Source organism: Phocoena phocoena, chromosome 9 (genome assembly GCF_963924675.1).
Source record: "Phocoena phocoena chromosome 9, mPhoPho1.1, whole genome shotgun sequence".
Classification (NCBI taxonomy): Eukaryota; Metazoa; Chordata; class Mammalia; order Artiodactyla; family Phocoenidae; genus Phocoena; species Phocoena phocoena.
In genome coordinates this window covers 20,874,460-20,895,048 of record NC_089227.1, presented here as the reverse complement: position 1 = coordinate 20,895,048, position 20,589 = coordinate 20,874,460, and the positions used below count along the sequence as shown (strand labels likewise).

General features: G+C 36.4%; 1 protein-coding gene across 1 annotated transcript in view; it reads right to left on the bottom strand.

The window, feature by feature from the left end:
• PHTF2 (putative homeodomain transcription factor 2) overlaps window positions 1-20,589 on the bottom strand; it is an 80,463-nt gene that overhangs the window by 34,837 nt on the left and 25,037 nt on the right. The window contains exons 2-7 of the mRNA XM_065883408.1: window positions 19,195-19,251; window positions 18,855-18,866; window positions 12,257-12,326; window positions 11,533-11,691; window positions 7,475-7,640; window positions 6,389-6,553 (exon numbers count right to left, since the gene is read on the bottom strand). Coding sequence (XP_065739480.1) covers window positions 6,389-6,553; window positions 7,475-7,640; window positions 11,533-11,691; window positions 12,257-12,326; window positions 18,855-18,866; window positions 19,195-19,251 — 629 coding nt within the window. The remainder of the gene's footprint in view (window positions 1-6,388; window positions 6,554-7,474; window positions 7,641-11,532; window positions 11,692-12,256; window positions 12,327-18,854; window positions 18,867-19,194; window positions 19,252-20,589) is intronic.

The following is a 20,589-nucleotide window of genomic DNA, read 5'->3' as shown; positions in this document are numbered from 1 at the left end:
AATAACAAAATAAATAATGACAGCAACAAATTGAAAAATATAGAAATCCATAAGTAAATAATTAAGGGAAAGCTCTTCCGTAAAGTAGAATGCCAAGTAATAAATGTAGAAGGAACAATAGAGTTAGAAAAATTACCATCATTTGGCAACCACCATAATAATAATTCAAGCAAGAATCATCAATGGATACTACAACCAGAAGGTGAAGGTGGGATGAGAAATAGGTTATTTTTATAGTTAATGCAGCTCCACATAGGACATTTGTTGATTATAAAGGAAAAAATAAATAAATTTATAATGGAAAAATATAGCAGACACTGTCTTAATCAAGTGATTCATATAAATATCACTAGTAAGGGAACAAATCTACATAGTTTGCCACCTAACAGGATGCAATGATACTGCTGCCAAAAATGCATAACTGGGTTTAATTATGAAGAAATATCACACTACCAACTCAGTGATATGCTGCTAAATGTTGAACAACCAGCTATCCAGGGGTAAAAAGCTCTTGTTTTTAGTGTTCCCTTATTCCCATGGTGTAAATAATCCTACCACGGCCAATTTCAAATACCAACTGACAACGCTGAAGACAGCATTGGGAAGAGATATACATATTCAGCTCTCACAAGTCACTTGGAGCTAGACCCAGAAAACCACGTGCACAAACCCAAATTAATAGACATTCTACAAAGTGACTGCCCTGTATCTTCAAAACTGTGAAAAACATGAAACTTGAGGAAAGACTGAAGTCTGTCCCACAATGAAGGAGACAAGACATGACCCCTGGATGTGGCACATGATCCCAGATTGATCCTTTTGCTGTAAAGGATATAAATAGGGACAATTAACAGAATTGAACTGGATCTCTGGGGGAAAGATATATGGGAGTTCTTTGCACTGTTCTCTCAACATTTCTGTAAGTTTGAAATTGCTTCAAAATAAAATTATATATTTTTAAAGGTACAAACTGATTACTTTAGATCTGAGCATCAGGGACATGCTGACAGGAGAAAATGTAGGAGGGCTAAGTTCCAATAAAGCAGGTTAAAGAGGGTCAAAAATTGTGACTGTCCCAGGCAAGGTTTAGTTTTACCACTGATTGCTATATCATTCATATTGTCATTAACTGCTGAAAGTAAGAACTTCACAGAATTATATTAATTTCTCAAAAGGAACATAGTTTACCAAGACTCATATGTTTAAGTAATTCTTCCCATTCCCTTACAAAAGGGGGTAAAATTATTAGGGAAAGACAGTGGGAGTGAGAGATTTATATTTTAAATATATATATTGTGAAATTCTACTTAGAGTATATTTTTTAAAGGGAAGTTACTTCTCTTTAAGTGAACTGAAAAATATGTAAAAAAATAAACTGAAGCGAGCTAAATATTTTGATTTTTTTCCTTTCTTTTTCTGGGGGGCAGGGGATCATTTAATAGAATTTCCTCCTTCTCAGGGGAGAATTTAGTGGGGCTTTTTTTTGTAATTGCATTTTTTTTTGTAATTGTATTTTTTTTTTTTACAGCATAGTGATTCAATATTAACAGCACTTTGATTTTAAAATAAACACATGATTCTAAATCATCATTCCCTATCAAAAACAAAAGCAGGATAGAAAGAAGCTGATTAGGAATTACTGTCCTACAATATAGAAAGAAATGGTACTTTTTAGTATTATCCACAGAAAGTTCTTACCTTTTGATAGCTACACTTTATGCATATAACACATTCACTTAATAAAACCAGAGTTAACAATAGTTTTTTAGACCAACCCAAACACTATGAGTCACAGGCACCTGGGCCGTGAGGTCAGTAGTATGTTGAAAATGGAGACATACAAGTCTACTATGATTTTATGTATTCCATGACAGAAACAGTATTTCCTGCATTTGGATTTTTTTTTTAATTGAAGTAGAGTTGATATACAATATTATATTAGTTTCAGGTGTACAACATAGTGGTTCAGCATTTATATACTGCTGCACTGGATGCTGAACAAAAAGCATTTGCAAAGATACAATGTGCAATTTCACTGCCATGGTCATGGCTTATAGTTTTATAACTAGCTAATAACTAATTAACACTTGAATCTTTGGATGGCATGACCTGTGTAAAATTTTCTTTAAAGTATTATGCTTGACATTCAAGAAGGGTAGCTCTATGTCAAAAATACTCTTAGGAGGACATGACTTTACATGTAGTATAATTACCCTAGTCCCTTTGTGAGATATAGTGAGAGACAATTTGATTCTTTCCTTAAAAAATGCAAATAAATGTACAATCTACACCATAAGTAAATTATAAAACTGAATTTTTTCACATAAAAGCTTTAGCCAAGGGCTTCCCTGGTGGCGCAGTGGTTGAGAGTCTGCCTGCCGATGCAGGGGACACGGGTTTGTGCCCCGGTCCAGGAAGATTCCACATGCCACGGAGCGGCTGGGCCCGTGAGCCATGGCCACTGAACCTGCGCGTCCGGAGCCTGTGCTCCGCAACGGGAGAGGCCACAACAGTGAGAGGCCCGCGTACCGCAAAAAAAAAAAAAAAAAAAAAAAAAAAAAAAAATCCAAAATCCTTTAGCCAAAAAGTTAACACAACTTTTAAAAACTTACTAGCTTATAAAATATCAATTGTAGGGCTTCGCTGGTGGCGCAGTGGTTGAGAGTCCGCCTGCCGATGCAAGGGACACGGGTTCGTGCCCCGGTACGGGAAGATCACACATGCCGTGGAGCTGCTAGGCCCGTGAGCCATAGCCGCTGAGCCTGCGTGTCCAGAGCCTGTGCTCGCCACAACAGTGAGAGGTCCGTGTACGGCAAAAAAAATAAAAAAATATAAATATATATAAATATATATATCTCAAATGTATTGTGTCAAACATGAAAACCACTGTGTTTCTACATTAAAAAACCTAGTCAGGTAATCAAGAACACTCATGATACTCTGTCCTGCCATGGCAAAAACGTTGGAAGTATTTGTTGGTGCTCTCAAAAATATTCAGAGGTATACAAATTGACCCAACTGAAGATCATCCTTTCAGTATTAAAGGACATTAGAGTTGCTAGGGGGAAGTTAACAGTAGCAGATAACTCTTGTTCTAGAGCATAGTATGAAATTTCTGGCCTTGCTCTCATTTGCACAAGGTTAGGAATCAAGGAGGAGAGGAGGTTAGAGAAATAAAATGCATAAAATCTCAGATATAAGAAAATGACACAGGGGCCTACATATAACCATCACTGCTATCTGGAGCTATGCATACACCTTGATTACATGCTAATATAGCCCTTCAAAGACTTTTGGGACCCTGTGTTTCTCTAAGTATCCTCGGCCACACATAAGTTTGAGAGGTGTGTACTAAATTGGGTTTATTTATAGTACCTGTAATCTTTTTAGGACCAGTCCAACTTTAAAATACAGTGACTCTAGCAAATTTAGTAAGTTATCTAGTTGTGGCCTTAAAAATCTGGGATATACTGGCATTTACACAGTCTTCATCCTTGTCTGTGGAAGACATCCAATGGACCTTCACCCAGTCTATAGCTTAAATGACTGAACTTTTTAAACTACAGTCAGTGAAAACCAAATTTTAATCCCTGTATCAAAAATTTCTGGTGGAACTGCATACCATTTTAACTTATATTATGCAGTATACTCCATTCTGTGAAGAACATCAATTTATTGAATCTAATTTTCACTTTAGTGTTAAAAAGACCAAATATGGAAGCTAAACAGAACAGAAATCTTCAAGGTAGGTCAGTCACACATAGGAATAACAAGTAAACTGGTTTTATTCTGATATCTGTCTCTAATTCACCAAGTCAATTTATATAAGTTACTTTTTCTACTCAAAAAAAGAGCATAATTTCTACTGACTTTGTTTTAATGATACTGTGATCGTCAAATGAATCTTAAAGGACATGAAAGAGTACTTAGGATCCATTTGAATTTTGAAATAGGTATTATGCTGAAGAGATGTAAAATCTACTCTTTTAAATATTTATTTATTTTTGGCTGTGTTGGGTCTTCGTTGCCATGCATGGGCTTTCTCTAGTTGCACAAGCAAGGGGTACTCTGCATTGTGGTGTGTGGGCTTCCCATTGCGGTGGCTTCTCTTGTTGCAGAGCACTGGCTCTAGGTGCGTGGGCTTCAGCAGTTGTGTCTCGCGGGCACTAGAGTGCAGGCTCAGGGGTTGTGGTGCATGGGCTTAGTTGCTCCATGGCATGTGGGATCTTCCCGGACCAGACGTGAAACTCTGTCCCCTGCATTGGCAGGCGGATTCTTAACCACCAGGAAAGCCCCACAATCTAGAGGTAATTCTTCCTATTTAATCTTTCTAGTAGCAACTATAATTATGCTAATTTAAGACAATTAACTGATATTAAAGGGCTAAATCCTTAGGAAATACGGTTGATTTCTACATCTTTTCTAATTGATACTTTGTTTGCCTTAGTTTTCTCAGGTTTGTAGAATTCTTTTACAATAATTCCCAATTTTTTTCAAATAAGAAATACTATGCCTTATTTTAAAAAGCATAGTTTTATCTTGAGAATGAAATGAACTTAGAGATGATAATAAGTAGGGTCTTTCCAACATATAAATACAGGATGTTAAAAATAATAGTTTTCATTCTAACATCTAGAAGACCATCAAGTCACCAAATACAAAGTTTAGATATTTGTGTGGTTATGCATTTATTTTCTCATCAGTTATACTACTTCAGATACCTTAATGGAAGCATCCAGCTTTTCAACTTGTTATCACCAGAAACAATTTTAAGTCTCAGTTGATATTTCAGTTTAAGCCCTTTCTGATTTATCAAAGCCTGAAACACCAAGACATCATCAAGATTCCAGAACTCAGTTTAGAACTTCTAAAACTAACATTTTTTTAAGATCTTTTTGTACCCAATATTTAAAACAGTCTCATTCATATGCTGGCAAACTAGGTCGCAAATGAGACAGCTGAAAATACTGCATCTTTAAAAACATTTAGATTATAGTTGTCATGATTAAAGGGAATAAATCCAAAGGGATTTAGCCATTATAATATCAATTACTAGTAGTCAAGGTCATGCTACAGCCCCAAAAGAGGAAAATTAAAGTCTGAAACTCGTTTGACTAGAGAAACATGGTAGAATTCTAAAGGCACCAACCTGTTAATTTAGGAGGATTCTGAATACTACATAATAATACAACACCAGTTTCAGACAATGAAGACAACTAAATGATACCCCAAAGCAAAACATATCCACTATGCTATTTATAATTGCTTAACAGAAAGTCTTCAGAAATGTTTAAGAAATTGACTCTGCAGTGATAAAACTATCATATCTTTACTGTCAGAAAGTAGAGCTATTTACATACATTAAAAAAAAAGACTAACAAAGAGACAGAGAGAGAGACAGAATCCAACCCAAGTTAAAAACAAAACAAAACAGGGATTTCCCTGGCCGCCCAGTAGTTAAGACTCTGTGCTTCCAATGCAGGGGGTGCAGGTACGACCTCTGGTTGGGGAACGAAGATTCCACATGCCAGTGCTGTGTGGCCAAAAAAACCCCCACAAAAAGCAAAAAACAAAACCAAACCTGTATCTTCTCTGGAAGAAGACTAAGTGGCTGAAAAAGTCAGAGAATCAACTTAATGCCACATTACTGCAAACTATCAATATTAAAATTTGGGAAAAATTCCCCCCAAATTACAATCAATAAGAATATGCCACGATACAACTGCTTAAAATTGTATAATGCATAATAAACTTTATCATAAGAGCACAATCACAAACTGATAAAACAATGATATTAGTAGAGAAGTTAACAAAAGTGACCGTAAATAGTTACTTGCAGTATCCCTTTTCTTGATTTATTAACTTAGCAACTTTCATCAGTTTTGGTAAATTTTTATTATGGTACAAACTAAACAAAAAACCCCAAGTACAAAACCAGAATTTCATATTATAGTATATATTTTATTCTTTCAAATAACAATATCTATATGTTTTATTTTAGATAATTGAGGCTAAAAAAAGTCATACAACTGACATGCCATATTAATAAAGCCAATTTTACCATTAGTGCTGATAAAAATAAAATACCCAATTTAATAGAAATAAAATAGTGCTTGAGAAATCACAAAAGAAACTAAAACCAAAAAATCCTAACTGAATATACTTTGATGGTATATATTCATTCTCACATAGATGTATTTACATATATATCAAAGTAAATTTTTATGGTCTCTATTTTTTCATTACCTATAGCATTATAACTTATCAAAATAAAATCCATAATAGGGCTGTCATATTTAATGTCATTAGTACTCATTACCTGAGACTGGAGTGCCAGAAAAGGGATAGTGCATTTCTATGCCATATGAAGTCTTGAATAAATACAAACCCTGATAAAAAGAAAGCAGCATGCCAGAGATCTCTGAAGACAGCGCCAACGCTGTAAGCGGTGCTTGTACCGTGGCTCTGAACTGCTCCCTCCTGTGTGTTATCTGTGGTACTAGAACCATCTCCTTCCCTATGTACTTCCAAATGGGCTGCTTTTCTTAATTTCCTTCATTAGAAGAGATTAAGAGTGGAAGGTAGCTTTAAAATTTTAACAACCACTTTCTCGGTAGTACATTTAAAAATTTGCTAAACATAAACACAGGAACTTTAATACATAGTAAAATTCAGATTGCTGGATAAAAGTTAGGCCAAATATTAAGTATATATTCAAGACCAATTTCTATAAATGTTAAGGTATTGTTCCTTGCTCATACTGACAGGTCAGTGGACAGGTTGTAAGGACACCATTGGACAGATATTTACAAAAGCATTCCTTCCCTATTTGAATGCCACCTACTGGCAGATGAAGAAAAGAAAATTTAAATTGGAGAGAATTGTAATCTGTGTGATCAGCAGTGCTATTTATCTAATGAGGTATTATTTTTTATCAAAATAAAGAGGGCTTAAATCTCAATATCCCAAAACTGCAAATGTCACAATCTCTTAGGAACAATATTCAAAAGAGGAATTGCTCCCAAAGACCCTTAAAACAGAACTCCATTGTGCTAAGCGGCCAGTAAGACTTGCTATGCTTACTTAGTCAAAGGGCAATATTAAACAGCTTCAAATGACATTTAATAAATGGAATTTAGCTGAAAAATTTCCCTGACTTTTGTTTTTGCCAAAGTACAAGACTTTGTAAACAGTGGGAATTATTAGCAATGCCAGCTAATGTGTATTCCCTACATTGATATTAAGTGCCTCAGCAATGAGCTTCAAGAAAGAAAACAAAAACAAAAACAGGTATGGGGTCTCAAAATGACTCTGAAGCAAATAACAGAAACTAAATCATTCAGTAGCTGATTCTGAAGCTCACTGCTTTATTTTAAAAAGCAACTTTACAAGATAACACTTTATTCAAGTCAAGAACAAGCCTGGATTCAAATTACAAAAATCTACAAAAAGATCACTTTTAAACAGACAGTACCTTCTCCTTTTACCTCCTGTACTTAGCGGAGGTTTAGGTGTTCTCGTTGAAACAATCTGGCAGTGCACAGTTCCCAGGAGCAGCATCAGCCATATCGGCCCAATCACTTCCGTCAGAGGTATGCTATGTGGGCTAGAAGCGGAACAGAATAGTACTATTGCGGCAACTATAAAAAGGGAAAGAAAATGCATTTAATTATAGATCTGACAGTCACTTCCTCAAAACTTTAAAAATTGCTCTAACATTGTTCTTTGCCAGATAATTTTTCTAAATTTAAATAAGTCTAGAAGTTACTCCAGACAAGCTCTTTCAGACTATTTTGTTTGCCCCTGGCTAACCATGCCATTCAGAAATAAATTCTCAGAACAGGGTAACAGCCAACATGATCTCTAAAGTACACAACTTAATACTTCAATGAAAACTAGACACATAAATCTAAAGACATTCTTGGTAAGATCACAGACACCCTCCTCAGTTTAGAGGAAATGGGGGACATATAAAGAAATAATTAAAACACCTGTAATGGACTGAATTGTGCCTCCCGCCTTCATTCCAAATGTTGAAGTCCTGACCCCCAATGTGACTATCTTAGCAGATAGGGCCTATATGATGTAATAAAGGTTGAATGAAATCATAAGGGTAGGGCCTTAATCCAAAAGGACCAGTGTCCCTATAAGAGAAAGAGATACCAGAAATCTCTCCCAGCTCATGCACAGAAGAAAGGCCATGTGAGGATATGGCAAGAAGGTGGCCGTCTACAAGTCAGGAAAAGAAACCTCCAACAGGCACCAATCCTGACAGCACCTTGATCTTGGACCTCCAGAACTGTGAGAAAATAAATTTCTGTTGTTTAAGTCCCCCAGTCTGTAGTATTTTGTTATAGTAGCCTAAGTAGACTAAAAGAGTATGATAGGAAATATATGTAATTAAACTGGAGGTTTATGAAGGAATTCTGATGACTAACTCTCAGAGCTAATGTAACTCTGAGAGAATAAGTAGTTGACCAAGTACGTAAAAGGAAAAAAGGGCTACCCAGGCAAAGAGAGTTACCCCAAAAGCATATAGGTTACAAAAAAAGGGCATAGAATGTTTAAGAAAGAGTAAAGAGCTAATTTAGTCTGGTTAAAATTGGGGAGAAATTCAATAAGAGACTGACTGAAAACGTGGCTTTTTATCTTGAAGGCAATGATAATTAGGAAAATTTAGAACTTAAGAGGCTGGTTTGGATTTGTAATTCAGGACAGAAGGTAAAAGACATAAGGGCATGACAGAAGCCAGAAGTAGGGATGGAGCTGAGAATACATAGTTGAGATACTTAAAAGGCATGTGACTGAAGTGAAAAACTGTAAGTAATTATATAAACCCAGTCTGACTGCAAATGATTCTTCTACTCTTCAGGAGATGAAGGTGGGATAGAGAATGAGGACATAACTCAGAGCACTATACCCTACTCAACATGCAAGGAGGTGGAAGCACAGGGGTTTCTAAAGGCACTAGCAGATTGCTGAGGGTCATTAGGGTCATATCACAGCTTTGTCACTGGCTACGTAACTTGGAACAGGTTAAGTCACTTTTTACTTTTAATATTTATTTATTTAGTCTGCGCCTGGTCTTAGTTGTGGCACACGGGATCTTTGCTGAGGCATGTAGGATCTTTAGTTGCGGCATGCGGGATTTTTAGTTGCAGCAGCCAGGCTCTTTTTTTGTCGTTGCTATGGCATGCAGGCTCTTAGTTGCAGCATGCAGCACCTAGTTCCCTGACCAGGGTTCAAACCCGAGCCCCCTGCACTGGGAGTGCAGAGTCTTAACCATTGGACAACCAGGGAAGTCCCCAGGTCACTTTTTAAACTAAGCTTTGCTAGGAGAGTGTTCAGTTTTCAATCCTTATACACACTAATAATGTTAAACTTCGGTTTGGAACTGAAAATACCTCTTTTTCATGCCTGATCTAAGCTGTGTTCCCTAACCGTAACCCTATTTAATTTAGGCAAGCCAGTAAGTGAATTTCAGCCACAGTATGTGAACTACTTACACTACTTACACTGCAAACTTGTTTGCCTTCAAATACTAGAAAGCAACAATATCAAAAAAGCACAATGAACAGTGGTTACAATGAATGGTATTGATTAATTATCACTCTCATAAGCAATTGCAATTTCTGACCCCTTTAGAACAAAGTGTTCTCCTCTAGGTAAACTAGATAGCCTTAGAAGATAACTACAAGTTCACTCCCTCTTATGTATATAAGATATACCCTGGCTTAAAAAAACAACTTTACCTAAATAGAAGTCTTTCATTTTTATTGTATTTTCCTTTACTTAAAAGATATTATCTTTTACTTAGCGTTTGTTGATAAAACATATTTAAATAATCATTCAGGATTATGATTGTGTTTTTTTTAAAAAAATAAAAGACATTAAAGAGACTGAAAGGGTACCACCAAACTAAAATCGTTGCTTTGTTAGAGCGATGGAATGTGAGCAGCCTCTTCTTTTAGGCTGCAAGCGCTCAGGAGTGCTGGGCATTTTGCGCTGCAGGCTGCTGTGATGGGAGGCAGAGTCCCAGAGGTGTGACGCATGTGGCTCGAGGTCCGACTGCCTGGGTTCGACCTGGGCTCTGCTACCCTTGGTGACTGTGTGGCTTTGGGCCCTTGGGTCCTTCAGTTCCTGTGTCTATAAGCTAGGCATAATAATAGTACCCATTCTTCACTGGGTTGTTGTGAGTATTAAATGAGTGTCTCTGAAATGCACTTAGAACAGTACATGGCACGTAGAATTTCAATACAGAATGAGGACAGTCTCAGAATACAAAGGTTAAGAGGAAAAACAAAAACACTGCTGAGAAAGGAAAAATGAACTTCAAGGCTGCATAAAAAAAAAGACTGGTGTGCAGTCAGAATGGCCATCATCAAAAAATCTACAAACAATAAATGCTGGAGAGGGTGTGGAGAAAAGGGAACCCTCTTGCACTGTTGGTGGGAATGTAAACTGATACAACCACTATGGAGAACAGTATGGAGGTTCCTTAAAAAACTAAAAATAGAACTACCATATGACCCAGCAATCCCACTACTGGGCATATACCCTGAGAAAACCATAATTCAAAAAGAGTCATGTACCACAATGTTCACTGCAGCTTTATTTACAATTGCCAGGACATGGAAGCAACCTAAGTGTCCATCAACAGATGAATGGATAAAGAAGATGTGGCACATACATACAATGGAATATTACTCAGCCATAAAAAGAAACGAAATTGAGTTATTTGTAGTGAGATGGATGGACCTAGAGTCTGTCATACAGAGTGAAGTAAGTCCAAAAGAGAAAAACAAATACCGTATGCTAACACATATATATGGAATCCAAAAAAATAATAAAAGGTCATGAAGAACCTAGGGGCAGGATGGGAGTAAAGACACAGAACTACTAGAGAATGGACTTGAGGACACGGGGAGGGGGAAGGGGAAGCGGGGATGAAGTGAGAGAGTGGCATGGACATATATACACTACCAAATGTAAAACTGATAGCTGGTGGGAGGCAGCCACATAGCATAGGGAGATCAGCTCGGTGCTCTGTGACCACCTAGAGAGGTGGGATAGGGAGGGTGGGAGGGAAGGGGACGCAAGAGGGAGGAGATATGGGGATATACGTATATGTATAGCTGATTCACTTTGTTATACAGCAGAAACTAACACACCATTGTAAAGCAATTATACTCCAATAAAGATGTTTAAAAAAAAAAAAAGACTGGTGTGTATGTATATGTTGGGCTGCATTTGGAAGAGACTGTAATTTTTAAAAATCCTCTCAATTTGTATTTTTCTTTAGCCATCCACAGATTCAAATTTTCATAAAGTTATTTTGGAAAATAACTGCTTTGTTTTCTCCAACATTTTAAATACCAAACTAGTTGTGTCTTATTAAGTGAAATATCACAATAAATGTTTATTTTCATACTCAGTAGTAGTTAGCATATGTTAGAAATAAAAAAGCCTTAGTAATCCTAAGAACAAAATATGCTGAAAGTTAAAAGCAAAATGCATTTCTATCAATTATACCTTGAAGAAGATAAAGGACTAGAAGCCAGAAAAAGATGACTTTTGATGTTACTTGTAACCACCACCGGAAGAAAAAGGGAAAAAATACAACGCGAACAATTCCCTTTCTAGTCAGAGAAGTCCATGGACTTTCAGGTTTTGCCTTAGCAAATGCAGACCCTGAGAAAAGTAACAAAATGACAGAGAACATTTATTACTCTTTAATTTCCTTAAAGAAAAAATTTCAACATTTGAAGAACAATAAAACATGAAAATTTATTTTGTACTATGAATGGGAAATGTCCAATTTTGGATAGGAGACACTTTTAAAAACATTATTCATGTTATCATATTAACTCGGGTACTTTAAAAAAAACCCATTTTTAATATTTCTCCCACATATTTTATAAATACAAGACAATGTTCAAATGTCAGTTCCAGTTAGGAATTAAAATTACCACTTTAATTTTTATAACAAGCCTTATAGTTTGCCTGGCAAATATGAGCTGCTTTTCTTTTACACTTATTAGTTCTTGGAAGTTCTTGGAATGATTCTTAGTGGGAGAAAAGACTAGCCAGTGGTATTTAAATGCTTCCATCCTCTCTTTTTTTCATACTATTTCTGACTTCACTTAGACTCACATTGCTTCTATTTCTACAAACATATATATCTAACCCATTTTGAATTCTGTTTCTTCAAGGTCAATTTCTAACTTCATTAAACATTTGTTTATTCAAGACTCACCTCTTACAAGATCGACATCTATGAGATCTGGTTTCACATGTGCTGTTTTCTTTGGTTTATTCCTTAACCCCTGTAATATATTAAAAGTAGTACTGATAAGAGAGTAGATCTTTAAAGTCCTCATCACAAGGCAACAAAAATTGTAACTATGTATGAGGACAATTATTTAAACTAGACTTACTGTGGGGATCATTTCTCAATGTATAAAATATCGAATTATTATGGTTTACACCTGAAACTAATATGTCAATTATAACTCAATAAAAATGTAGTATTGATATTCATTATATATACATATATTTTTAAAACCCAGAATCAATGCTTAAAAATTTCAATTAAAAAGGAAAACTTTAAGTAATATAATGGACAAAAACTACTACTTTATATATTTGTTACAAAGGGAACACAACTGTAGTATAATAAATTTTATTACCTCCCCAAAGGATAAATGTAGGCACATATGCAACATGTCAGGCCTACTTATTACTAAAAGCATAATTCTAAAACAAAGACTACTACTACCAATCAATTTGGATTACAGCCTGAGATGGTCCAGGAGACTGTGGTGCCCCAGTTTTGCACAGGAAAGTGTTGAAGCTGGCTAGGAGAGCAGTGGCCCTCAAGGGCCCTTAAGGTGTGATGCTGGGGGCATTCCTGCAGAAAGCAGTGGATCACAGCGCTGAGGACAGGGATGCAGACTTCGTAGCAGATGCCAGCATGTAGGGGTGAGACCCAGAGAGGATGATGCACATCTCATGGTTGCCACTATTTTCACATGCCAACCACTAACCAGACCACAATGCAACCTTATCACCTCATAACTTAGATGCCATGCCCAATAGGAGGAGGAGGGAGAAGGCAGAAATCATGAATTGAATTAGTTTCAACTTGGAATCATTGAACACTAAGATTAAGTTTCTGCCATCAGTGTACAGAGTTAGAGTAGGGGTAGAGATCAAAATCAATGAAAAAACTATCAAAAAATAAATTACACTTTATTTATTTATTTATTTTGCAAAACGCGGGCCTCTCACTGTTGTGGCCTGTCCCGTTGCGGAGCACAGGATCCGGACGCGCAGGCTCAGTGGCCATGGCTCACGGGCCCAGCCGCTCTGCGGCATGTGGGATCTTCCCGGACCGGGGCACGAACCCGTGTCCCCATGCATCGGCAGGCGGACTCTCAACCACTGTGCCACCAGGGAAGCCCTAAATTACACTTTATAACTTAAGACCAGTATGTTAAGAATTGGAGGAGCTTAGGCTAAACTCCTTGGAATGCAAGTGCTGAGCGATGACACAGTATTTCAATGATTTGCTTATTGTTCATTCAATCAACCAAGTAACCTGGTTGTTTAGTCCTAATCCAAGTAACAATGACCCCTTAAATTAAAAATTTGATCAAGTACTGCTTTTATCTAAAACAAAGAATAAGACAGCATTTGAGCTGAGAATTAACTGAGAATTAACTGAGATGTTTAAACCAAAAATGTACCCTGAAATCAAGATGCAATTAACCTCTGAACTCCTTCAAATAGTCTGTCCATGTGAAGTTGCAAACTACCCAGATATAAAAACAAAACAGAAAGAAGGGTGAGGGTTGAAGACATAGCCATGATGATCTTATATACAGTCAATCCTTATATTCATAGATTCCATATTTGCAAATTCACCTATTCACTAAAATTTATTGGTCCCTAAAATCAATACTTGCTGTGATTTTGCAGTCATTTGTAGCTATGCATAGAGTAAGAGTGGCAAAAAATTTGAGTCCCTCAATGTTCACATTTCCAGCTGAGGTCAAACAAGGCAACACTCTGCCTTCTTGTTTCAGCTCTCTTGTTTCAGTTCCTTTTCACAGTCTATTTAATGTCAAGTCTTTTGCATTTTTTGTATTTTGTCGGTAATTTTGTGGTTTAAAATGGTCCCCTAGATAGTGTTGACATGCGGTTCAGTGTTCCTACGTACAAGAAGGCTGTGACGTGCCTCACTGAGAAAATGTGTTAGGTAAGCTCTATTCAGGCATGAGCTGTTGGCCATTAGTTCAATGTTAATGGATCAACAACATATATTAAATAAGTTCTCATAAAACAAGGTTATGTATTGATCAGTTGACCAAAGTGTTGTAACTAGGGACTCGCAGGAACTTAACTCTGTATTTCTCCTAAGAGCAACAGTCAATATTCACTAATGCAGTGTTCATGACGACTTGAAAGAACATAACTAGTGCAAATAATAAGAAACAACTCTATCTGTACTTCATTTCCCATTTTAATGTCATGACAGAGTGGCTGATAGACTATAAATCATTCCCAATATTTTGCAAATTGGAAAGGCAATACTAATAATACATTTAAACAAAAATTCATTAATCAAGCACTATTCAAATTTGGCATCAAGTTTATTATGATATTTTACCTTTATTAATGCCAACAAATTCGAAAACAGTAACATATTTTAATTTACTTCTGTCTTTTATGTATTATTTTTCTAGCACTTTGAAAATAACCTTACTGCCAATGTTTATAACAAATCTGAAGCTTAATTTACTGCTGTATACCTAGAATTTTCATCAAGATTGTTTTAAAAACTTAAAGCCCTTATAAAAGGAACAGTAAATTGTTTTGATTTATGCAATTATGTTGTTTTTCAACATGCTCATTCTACTTGACCTTTTTAATATGTAGTTCATTTCCTATTTTATGTTTTATTAAAACATTTATTTTGAGCTACATTGTAGTCATAGCATAACTGCCAACTTCGACAAAACTTCCCCCTCAAGGTAGCCTATCAGAATATGTAAAAGGTTTAAAGAAAGATAAAGTTCACTGACAAATCTTCTAACATTAGTGAGTTTATTCACAGAAATAAAATATATTAGGAAAAAAAAAAAAAAAAAAAAATATATTAGGACCAAGGTGTCAGCCTTCATAAAAGGTGATTTTAATTAAGTAGATATTTTAAGTTGGACAATTTTTAAATTGGTTTAAACTACGTTCACACAAAACAGCATAGCTTTTAGTACTAAATATAATTATGAACCTTCAAGAAATTTGACTGAACAAACAAAAAAGGAAAACTAACCCAGTTTCAGAAAAAGATTTTTTAAACTACTCGTTTAACTAGAAAGTAGAAATTATTAAGTACTGGGCTTCCCTGGTGGCACAGTGCTTGCGAGTCCGCCTGCTGATGCAGGGGACACGGGTTCGTGCCCCGGTCCGGGAAGATCCCACATGCCGCGGAGCGGCTGGGCCCGTGAGCCATGGCCGCTGAGCCTGCGCGTCCGGAGCCTGTGCTCCACAACGGGAGAGACCACAACAGTGAGAGGCCCGCGTACCGCAAAAAAATAAATAAAAATTATCAAGTACTATGAATACAATTAATCTCCAAGAATCCAAGTAATATATTCTTTATTGAATATACACTTACACTCCTATAGTACATTCCTAAAGGGCAATGACACAAATAGGAGAAAGAAGGGTGTAGGAAAGAAGTTTTGAATTTTTAAAAATATCTAAGCACACAGATAATGTTGAGCCAAAAAGCTTACAAGTTCTGTTTAAGTTTAGAAAATACTTCTGGTCAACGATCCAGACTTCACATGCATGGAACTATTATAATACGTAGACTCTATCAAAGGACATAACCATCAGTTTCACTTTCCGGAAATCCTGTTTAGTTTCTCCCAACCCTTTTTTCCTTTAATGACTTTAAATAACATAGTTTGTTTTGTTGAAGCTTTACAACTCTAGTATGTACTAAAACACAGGGAAAGTCCACATTTACTTTTAAATTTGGGTCAAGGTGATCAGAAAACTACAGTTTTCAGTTATAATTTCTAAAACGTTTAAGAAAACATCACTTGCAACTCAGAAAAGACTTTAGCAATATCAACTAGGGTCTTTAATATAAAAAAAATTTCCAAGAAATATATTTTCATGGCTTTCTTTGATTTCTTTAGTTGTTGCTCACTGCTTTGACAGATAATAAAAGAATCGATTACCTAAAAGGACAAACTCAATACGTTTGTTAGTGTTCTCTATGCAACAGGTAGAGTGTTTTTGTTCTTTTAAATCAAATATTAACATTAATACACCACAGTTATGCACTTCTCTACCTTCCTTAGAATAAATACAAAATTATTTTACACTATAACTTGCTTCCACTAGAATGTTTAACAAAAATGTTACGCTTGTCAACACATTAACCTTTTCAATTAAAAATAACAAAAGTAAGTTGTTGGTTTTTTTTGTGGTACGCGGGCCTCTCACTGTTGTGGCCTCTCCCATTGCGGAGCACAGGCTCCGGACGCGCAGGCTCAGCGGCCATGGCTCACGGGCCCAGCCGCTCCGCGGCATCTGGGATCCTCCTGGACCGGGGCACGAACCCGTGTCCCCTGCATCGGCAGGCGGACTCTCAACCACTGCACCACCAGGGAAGCCCAAAAGTAAGTTTTAATACTGTTTTTAGTTCTTCAATTACTATTACAAAGTGTATATATATATATATTTATATTTTGGGGAGGGGGTTAAATTTCAAAAAACATCCAAATGTGCCAACTGGTAACACAATCCCTCAAGGTACTTAACACTCCCTGTCCAACAAGTTAAAGACTGTCAAAGAAAATAAAAGATTTCAAGGCATCTTACTAGACCTCTCTGCTGCCCTTTATTTGTTTAACTTTTCCAGCTCTTCGTGATAGTCTCAGACCGTTGTCTCATAGGTCTCTCACTTCTCTTTCCTCCTTCACTTACATCTGTTTTTAACCTATCCATTAAATGTTGTTTCCCAGTGTTCTGTTCTCAGCCTTTTTCTCTCATCATTCAATGTAAATCCACTCACTCCTATAGCTGTATCTGTATAATGTGTATGATACATAAAATACCCATATATACATGGGCAGATGAAATACATAATTACAAATGAGATAAATTCAATTAAGAGAGGGATGTATAGTTCTCTATTGGGATGCAAAGTGGGGAAGCAGCCCTGGGAGGTTAGGAAAGATTTCACAGAGGAAGTTACTCATGAGCTGAGCTTGACAGACATTAGAGAGAATGAGGAAAACATGCCAGACAGAATGTTTTACACACACACACACACACACACTCTCTCTCTCTCTCTCTCTCTCTCTCTCTCTCTCTACATATTGAGGACTCCCCAGTCTCTCTCCCAAGTATCACCTGGATAATTCTGAAACAGAATTCTGTATCTGCTCCTCTTCTAATATTTCCCACCATACTTAGTGCTGCCTTAGTGAAGTTGTTGAAATAGAAATTTAATCAGGTAACTTTTTCTGCTTAAAATCCTTCAATGTCTCTCCCATTGTTTTCCAGATTATGCCTAGACTCTAGGGTAAAGCAGTTAAGCCCCTTCAAGATCTGACTTCCATATCCTTTCATGTTTTACTCCTAATCACTCTAATCGCCCTCCTCCACCCAACCTATTAGCCATCAGGTTCCTTGAGGATTCTGAGTCAGGCATGCTCCTTCCTTCCTTCATGTATATTTTCATATGGTCTTCATTCTGTCTGGAATGTTTTCCTCATTCTAATGTCTGTCAAACTCAGCTCATGAGTCACTTCCTCTGTGAAATCTTTCCTAACCTCCCCAGGGCTGCTTCCCCACTTTGCATCCCAAGAGAGAACTACACATCCCTCTCTCTCTCTCTCTCTCTCTTTTTTTTTTTTTGTGGTACGCGGGCCTCTCACTGTTGTGGTCTCTCCCGTTGCGGAGCACAGGCTCCGGACGCGCAGGCTCAGCGGCCATGGCTCACGGGCCCAGCCGCTCCGCGGCATGTGGGATCCTCCCGGACCGGGGCACGAACCCGTGTCCCCTGCATCGGTAGGCGGACTCTCAACCACTGCGCCACCAGGGAAGCCCCACATCCCTCTCTTAATTGAACTGATCTCATTTGTAATTATGTATCTCATCTAAAATATTATAATCTATTTTATCTTTCTGTTCCCATGATTTAATCCTATACTTAAGACATAGTAGGTGGTGCTCACTGCAACTTTGTTAACTGTATTACTTCTTCATGTAAATAGTTCAAAATTAAAATTAACAAATGGCAAAGAATCTTCCTCTTCATTATAGACGATTAAGTTGTCTAAACACTGAAATTTTTAAGTAACTATAGACACTGGTTTTTAATCTAATATAAACCTTTCTGCACAAAATATAAACTGTCAAGCAACTAAAGTAACATTCTCTGGGCCAATATTAAGTTTAGCTCGTGCAGGAACACACTGATTAGTATCATCTATGCAAATGAAAAATATAAATCTTATTACTGAAAAGGAGTGACTGCTGAGAAACAGAACAAATTTAGTTAAAAAATAGTTTCCATGTTAGCAAGGTAGCCTATGAGAATGTCTTATCAGCGTTAAATGATTACATGTCCAAGAAGAGACTATGAACTACGAAAACATTTCAATTAATGCTTTACTTTCCTAAATTCTTTCAAAAAATGTCCAACTTTTCAGCGACTCTATTTGCGTCCAAATCATTCTGTTAGTAGCACCAAAAAGCAGATCTCAATTAAACAGAGCAGCGTTTGCACAGGATCACTCAGGCGGGAAAAATCCTGAAACACTTACCAGTTTAATAAACTGTACAGAGCAATGACAGCATCAAAAGGGAGGAAAAGCAAACTAGAAGTATAAGGTGACAAGTGAAAGGGGAAAAGAGCTGACAAAAAATAATCATTAGAAATTAAATTGTAAAAGAACAGAAAGATGCTAAAGAGCAAAAAGAGAAAAATCATCAGAGGTAAAGACACATGAATATGCCCTCATAAAAGAGTTTACCTCTTTATTTAAAAGTTTGGATAGCATAAGTAATATTAATTTGTACCTTTAAAGGTCGACAGAAAGATATTAAATAAACTGTGGTTAATAATCAATTTATAGAATATACAAAATGAAATAAACTTGTTACCTTGATTTCTCTTTGTTCAACAGATTTTTCCCATATTTGTTGATCATATGCTCCAATCTATGAAAATAAATTAAAAATAATACTACATTAAATGATCATTGTTGGAACCCATCCAACAGGTATAACTGTTGAATTACAAGCAACTTAATGTTTATTCAGCGCAGATTAGATCCAGCTCTGTCTCAGACTTCTGTGATCAATTCTGTATGGCAGTGGTTCTCAAAGTATGCTTGCAGGACCTGCAGTTTTAGCATCTTCTTGAAACTTGACAGAAATGGCAATTCTCTGGTTTCAGCCCAGAATTACTCAATCAGAAATAGGGATGTGATACTCAACAATGTTTGTAAAAAACCCTCTAGATTATTCTGATACACTACTAAAGTTTAAAAGCCTAGGGCAGTGACCCTAGGGAATTTTTATTTTGAATAAACATAATTGCTACAGCCCTGGTACATTCAAGAAAACATTCCCAAGTGATTAATTCTTTATGGAGTTATTTTTAAAGAAAAAAAAATCAATATTCTACAGAAGTAAAAATTCATAAGCAGGTAGACCACAATTACCAATTAGATGAAGGTTTAAATTGAAAAATATAGTCAGGAAAGCAATTGAAGACACAGGGAAAAGCATCAAGAAGTAGAATTCCTTGTACCTTCTGTGCCTATTACTCTTAGATGCTGGGAAGGTCTCTGAAATATACCTTCACCTGGGCAGGATGAACAAACCATTCTTACTGTTCCTAACCAAGTTCTTCTCTGTTACCTCCTATTGTCTCCAGTTTCCACTTAATTTCCTACATCCAGTAGGATACTAAAGTGGGTCAACAGCCTATAGTTTAAACTGAGAGTCTTCATTATTAGCATTAATTGAAAATTAGAATCCTGATACATTAAAATTACTTCAGATAATTACAATTTAGAGACTGGAGACAGAGACCAGAGTTAGGCAAAGATATGAGTAAGTTCAGGAAAATATTTTCTGACTCACAAAACCTTTCTACCCAGAAGTCCTCTTAGCTACATGTTATTTTTTAAATCTCGTTTCAAGAAATGAGAAATTGAGAATATGAGAAGGGTTTAAATATAGATATAAAGGAGCTAAAAAATGATTTATTAAATCATTTTTTAAAGGTGTGACTTGTTATAAAGACTTTTTAAGGATGTACATGTGTTTGTACGTTTTCTAGCAAAGAGAGAGCAACACCCAGACACCCAGTGTGGATCTGGGGATGTTCTATAACAGCCCGTCATTTCTATTATCTCTCCTACATATTACCTTATTCATTCTAATTTCTCTGGTCCTTTAAATACTGTTCTTTTTCATCACATTCCTGTGACTCCTTTCTTATTTTCAAAATCACTTTATGATATAATAATACCCTGCAAATTAAAATCT